The sequence below is a fragment of the Rhinopithecus bieti genome, unplaced genomic scaffold, assembly GCF_001698545.2.
Source record: "Rhinopithecus bieti isolate Rb0 unplaced genomic scaffold, ASM169854v2 scaffold_22, whole genome shotgun sequence".
NCBI lineage: Eukaryota > Metazoa > Chordata > Mammalia > Primates > Cercopithecidae > Rhinopithecus > Rhinopithecus bieti.
In genome coordinates, this window is record NW_016803136.1 from 1366363 (window position 1) to 1372799 (window position 6437).

The 6437-nt window shown below is 48.6% G+C and overlaps 1 protein-coding gene across 1 annotated transcript in view; it reads right to left on the reverse strand.

Annotated features, from left to right (window-relative positions):
• The window catches only part of PITPNA (phosphatidylinositol transfer protein alpha), a 34327-nt gene extending 28277 nt beyond the window's left edge, over window positions 1-6050 (reverse strand). Inside the window, exons 1-2 of the mRNA XM_017866176.1 lie at window positions 5685-6050; window positions 1789-1880 (exon numbers count right to left, since the gene is read on the reverse strand). Coding sequence (XP_017721665.1) covers window positions 1789-1858 — 70 coding nt within the window. The 5' untranslated portion in view covers window positions 1859-1880; window positions 5685-6050. The remainder of the gene's footprint in view (window positions 1-1788; window positions 1881-5684) is intronic.
• Between the last annotated feature and the right edge of the window lie 387 nt (window positions 6051-6437).

Sequence of the window (6437 nt, forward strand, 5' to 3'; positions counted from 1 at the left end):
GGCTAACTAGAATAAACAGTGTAGAGAAGACCTTAAATGACCTTATGGAGCAGAAAACCATAGCACAAGAACTTCGTGATGCATGCACAAGCTTCAATAGCCAATTCGATCAAGTGGAAGAAACAGTATCAGTGATTGAAGATCAAATTAATGAAATAAAATGAGAAGACAAAGTTAGAGGTAAAAGAGTAAACACAAATGAACAGGCCGGGCACAGTGGTTCATTCCTGTAATCCTAGCACTTTGGGAGGCCAAGGCAGGAGGATCACGAGGTCAGGAGATCGAGACCATCCCGGCTAACATGGTGAAACCCTGTCTCTCCTAAAAATACAAAAAATTAGCCAGGCATGGTGGCAGGCACCTGTAGTCCCAGCTACTCAGGAGGCTGAGGCAGGAGAATGGCGTAAACCCAGGAGGCGGAGCTTGCAGTGAGCTGAGATCCGGTCACTGCACTCCAGCCCGGGTGACAGAGCGAGACTCCGTCTCAAAACAAAAAACAAAAAACAAAAAACAACAAACACCAGACACCTTAGTGACGGGGAAAATGTTCTCTATTGACTGAAGAAAAATGAGAAACTTAGGCCAGGCACGGTGGCTCATGCCTGTAATGCCACACTTTGGGAGGCCAAGGTGGGAGGATCGCTTGAGCCCAGGAATTTGAGACCAGCCTGGGCAACATGGTGAGACCCCATCTCTACAAACAAACAAACAAAAGAACTAGCCGGACATGATGGTACACGCCTATAGTCCCAGCTATTTGGGAGGCTGAGGCAGAAGGATCACTTGAGCCTGGGAGGTTAAGGCTGTAGTGAGCTGTGGTTGTGCCACTGGACACCAGCCTAGACAACAGAGTGAGACAAAAAAAGCAATTAAAAAATTAGTTATCATATTAGTAATCCCAGCACTCTGGAAGGCTGAGGCGTGTGGATCACTTGAAGTCAGGAGTTCGAGACCAGCCTCGCCAACATAGTGAAAACCCATCTCTACTAAAAATACAAAAATTAGCTGGGCATGGTGGCGGGCGCCTGTAATCCCAGCTACTTGTATGGCTGAGGCACGAGAATCGCTTGAACCCGGGAGGCGGAGGAGGCTGCAGTGAGCTGAGATTGTGCCATTGCTCTTCAGCCTGGGTGACAGAGCCAGGCTCCACCTCAAAAAAAAAAAAAAAAAATTAGTAATGATCTAAAATGTGTCTACAAAATGTGTCTGGGTCAGGTGCAGTGGCTCACATCTGTAATCCCAGCACTTTGGGAGGGCAAGGTGGGCGGATCACCTGAGGTCAGGAGTTCAAGACCAGCCTAGGCTCCATCTCTACTAAAATACAAAAAAAATTAGCTAGGTGTGGTGGTGTGCGCCTGTAATCCCAGCTACTTGGGAGGCTGAGGCAGCAGAAATGCTTGAACCCAGGAGCCAGAGTTTGCAGTGAGCCGAGATCATGCCACTGCACTCCAGCCTGGGCAACAGAGTGAGACTTCATCTCCAAAAAAATGAACAAATATAAAAACAAAAATGACTAGAAAAATATACTAAAATCTTATCATGAATAACAACAATCAAAATTATTACAGCATCCCCAAGTGAGAGATTGGCTGTATGCTCTCAGGCCATGACGACTGCTGATTCCCACCCGGCTGTCCACCATGTTGTGCTGGACACAGCACTGCTACCCACCATCAGCTGGAAGCGGCCCCAGCCTGACCCTTTCCCTGACCTCATCTGGAACATGCAGGTGGGACACAAAGCCCTGCTGCTCCCCCACCCGGCCGATGTGGCCACGTCTGCACTCACCGGTTCTGCAATAGGGGTAGGCATTCCACGCTTTCTCGTGTATATTCAGGGCTCCCTGTGGGGCCAGCATTCGAACAAACGTGGGTACTTTGCTATAGTGGGGAAAAAAAAGATTATAAATAGAGATGGAAGAGAGAAAGGAGACAAGAGGCTTTTCAGATCCAGCTTCCTCATGGGGAGTTGACAAGCAAGTTTCCATGAGATGAGCAGGTTACTGGTAGGAGTGAGACGTTACCTGTCAGAGCCTGACACCCCACCTTGGCTGGTTCCTAACACGTACCCACAACATGCCCCACCAGCCACCAGAAACAGAACAGCACAGCAGACCCCAGGCTACCTGCTGTGGCTTATCACCCATTCCATCAGCACTACACATTTTTCCAGAGGTCGCTGGGCCCAGGGCATTATACTACAAGGTGCGAGAAAAACATACAAAGGAGAGATGCTTCCAAGCATGAACCAGTCTGGGTTTACCAGCCAGGGTGACTGGCTGACTAACTTGGGTATAGGATCCAGGATTATCTGATCTGCTTTCATCAGCTCTGAGAGGCCAGGAGGGCCTCAGACCCATTTGTCTCTTAGGACAAAATATTTTCTTCCACTCAGTTCTTTTTCCTTCTTCTTCTTTTTTTTTTTTTTGATAGAGAGTCCCCTTCCATCGCCCAGCCTGGGGTGCAGTGGCGCGATCTTGGCTCACTGCAAGCTCCGCCTCCCGGGTTCAAGCGATTCTCCTGCCTCAGCCTCCTGAGTTGCTGGGATTATAGGCACGTGCCACTATACCCAGCTAATTTCTGTATTTTTAGTAGAGACAGGGTTTCACCACGTTGGCCAGGCTGGTCTTGAACTCCTGACCTTGTGATCCACTCACTTCAGCCTCCCAACATGCTGGGATTACAGGCGTGAGCCACCGCGCCCAGCCATCCTTGGTTTCTAATGGATAATCTATCCAGTCTTTGGCAAGCTCTGGCAACCTCATTAGCTTTAGTGCCTCAGGCCTAAGACAGAGCGAACTAGAGCAAACAGCTAACCTGGAGCACTTGGGGCGACCTCTATGATTCACGAACTCACTGCCATCCCAATTCAGGCCAGTATTTCTAGGTCCAGGCATGGGGACACACAGAGAAACAAAGAGATGTGGCTCCCACCCTCAAGGGGTTTCTGGTCTACTGGGGCGTGTAACTAGACGAGGCCAAGCACAACACGGTAAGTTCATGCCATAATGGGGTGGGCACAGGGCCCTGGGCGGCGGAGTGCTGTGAGAACACAAGGGGGACATGCAGTGCACCGGGCAGGCTCTGCAGGGAAAGTCAGGATGAACCAATGCATGGAACAGAGAGTGGGGCTAAGCTAAGAGACAGAAGGGGGTGGGGTGGGAAAAGCTGTAGAAAAGAGGGAGAAGTTTCGAGTAACCTGTGCAGGTACAAGGTGGGGAGTTCGAGACACTTGAAGCTGGATCCTAAAAGAATTTTGTTTTTTTGAGACAGGGTCTCACTCTGTCGCCCAGGCTGGAGTGCGGTGGTGTGACCATGGCTCACTGGCAGCCTTGACTTCCTGGGCTCAGGTAGCTGGGACTACAGGTGCACACCACTATGCCTGGCTCATTTTTGTATTTTCTGGTAGAGACAGGGTCTTGCGATGTTGCCCAGGCTGGCTAAAATGTCCTGTAAGTTATGTCAGAGAGCACGGACTTCATCGCGAAGGCAAAGGGAAGCCGTCGGTAGCTGTGGCGCTGGGAGTGACAGATCATCCAGACTGAACACTTGAAGCAGGGCAGAGAACTGAAGGCAGGGAGACTCAGTAGAAGCTGCTGTAGTAATCCAGGCAAGAGAAGGCAAGGAAGGGACATGTTCGAGACACCAAGGAGATGGAGTCAGCAGGACTTGATGTGATATGAAGGACGAGTGCGTGTGTGTGTGTGTGGTGGGGGGCGGGCTCTGTTTTCTGATTTGGGCAGCCAGATGGCTGATACAGTCAAGCTTCTCTTGTCACCATGGGAAGAGGTAGCGGCGGCAGTTACTGCTGGCCTTTTCTTTCTTTTTTCTTTTAGAAGACAGGCAGAATTTCACTCTGTGGCCCAGGCTGGAGTGCAGCGGTGTGACCATGGCTCACTGCGGCCTTGACCTCCTGGGCTCAGGTGATCCTCCCACCTCAGCTTCCTGAGTAGATGGGATTACAGGCACCCGCCACCACACCTGGCTAATTTTGTTTATTTTTTGTAGAGACAGGGTCTCGCTATGTTGCCCAGGCTGGTCTCAAACTCCTGAACTCAAATGATCTGCCCACCTTGGCCTCACAAAGCGCTGGGATTACAGGCGTGAGTCCCCGAAGTGCCTAGCCAGGTCCCACCTTTTATATGTAGAGACCTTGTCTCTGTCACTTTGGTTGGACCAACTTAGTCTTGAGGAAACAACTGGTCCCTTCTACCTAAAATACCAATTCACCATCTCTTTTCAAAATCCTCTTTAAGAAATACAAATACCAGAGGAGGAGCAATAGAGACATGGAGAAAAAGTGTGCTGGCAAGGAGACTGAGTGATGGCAAGGTTCCTCCCCGCTGCACAGCACTGCTCTCCTTGCACCCCGGCACTGAGGTCCTGGACCCTCTGGCGTTAGTACTCTGACACCATCAAAGTGACAGACCACAGTGAAGTTGGGCTTTTCCCAAATGAAAGTCAACTGATTTCAGTTCAGTTCAGAGACTAGAAATTAACATCGAGGTTTCAGTTTCACCGCAGTGTGGACGGACTTAATGTCACTGAACTGGATACTTAAAAACAGTCACAACGGTGAATTTTATGTTATGTGTACTTTATCACAATTTTTTTTTTTTTTGACACGGAGTCTGGCTGTGTCACCCAGGCTGGAGTGCAGTGGCGCGATCTCAGCTCACTGCAAGCTCCGCCTCCCGGGTTCCCACCATTCTCCTGCCTCAGCCTCCCAAGTAGCTGGGACTACAGGCGCCCGCCACCTCGCCCGGCTAATTTTTTGTATTTTAGTAGAGACAGGGTTTCATCGTGTTAGCCAGGATGGTCTCGATCTCCTGACCTCGTGATCCGCCCGCCTCGGCCTCCCAAAGTGCTGGGATGACAGGCTTGAGCCACCGCGCCCGGCCTACCACAATTTTTAAAAAGACTCAGGTTTACCTTTTCCAGTTCTGGAGAGCTGCTAAAACTAGCTTGGTTTGACTTCCATTCAAGCTGATGTATGATTAATATCATCAATGCCCTCTGGGTCTGCTCACAGTTTACTGAAGTATTACTCTTTTGGTTAGGGATTCAGCAAATTTGTGTAGTTTGATATGGATTCCAGTACACATATCAGTTCAAGCTTCACTTAAAAATACTAATGCCTTTGATCCAAAGAGAGGTACCAAAATTTCTCTGGTAACCGATTTCACAGTATCAGAATTTAAAATCCTACCGGCCCAGCAACTCTAGGAATTCAGTTTTAGGAATCTTTGCTAAAGGTCTGCGTATACAAGGACAGCAGAAGATTTACACAGAAGGAGTTTTACTGGATGATGTAGGCATCCGGAAATGACTGACACATGCATCAGGAGAGGAGGGCTAGACAACCTGCAGCACAGCTGTACCCCATGACACTGTGACTCCTACGTGGGCTTCAGAGACTGAGGCAGACAGAACAGGCTGAGAGAGGCAGCCGTGATAAGTAACCAAAGAAAATAGAATAGTATATTCCCATCTATATAAATGTGAGTATAACATTTATATAGTCAGTATATAACTATTAACATTAGTTGTTAAACTATAACAATTAGTATAAGTCCATCTATATAAAACAATACAGGAAATAACACTCATTTACACACACACACACACACACACACACACACACACACGAAAGCCAGCATCCAGCCCGCTGCCCGCGCTGCATACCTCTGCAGGTGGTAGATCTTGTGTGTGTACTGGCCTTTCTCACCGTCCTTCTCATAGGGCTCATTCACCAGGACCTCCACGCCTTCGCCACCACCCGTTTCATTTTTACTGGCCTCAGCCACAGAATACAGCTGCCCTACTTGATACTAAAGGAACAGAGACAGATGTTATTCTCAACACAGACTCTTCTCAATGGTTACACATAATCCAGCCGCCAGTTAGTGTCTAATTGGATCACCCTGGGGTCTCCTCATGCAGGAGCTCACTCTGGAAGTTTCCCATCAGGCCTTGCCCAAATCCACCCAAAGCAACAGAGAATGCTGCTCCATGGCCCCTCCTGACCCATCAGACATGTTTATTTCATCCTTCTCATTTTTACATCATCCATCAGGGTTTATTTTATTTTATTTTATTTTTTGGTAGAGACAGGGTCTTGCTATGTTGCTCAGGCTGCTCTCAAACTCCTGGTCTCAAGCCATCCTCCCACTTTGGCCTCCCAAAGTGCTGACATTGTAAGTAGGAGCCACTGTTCCCAGCCAATCTGTCAGGATTTAAAGAGGCAGGTGAATCTACTTAACCTCACACCACCATGCAGAAAACAGATTACAGAGTCCAAAGGAGCTTTTGTGCTGAACCTACTTCTGGTATTAAGACCCCGGAAGATCTGGGTTGGTTGCTAGAAATCACTTGATTTCACTCATTTAAATAGATCCTAAGATATGATTTCTTGTCAAAGAAAGGTGCTCAGCGCTC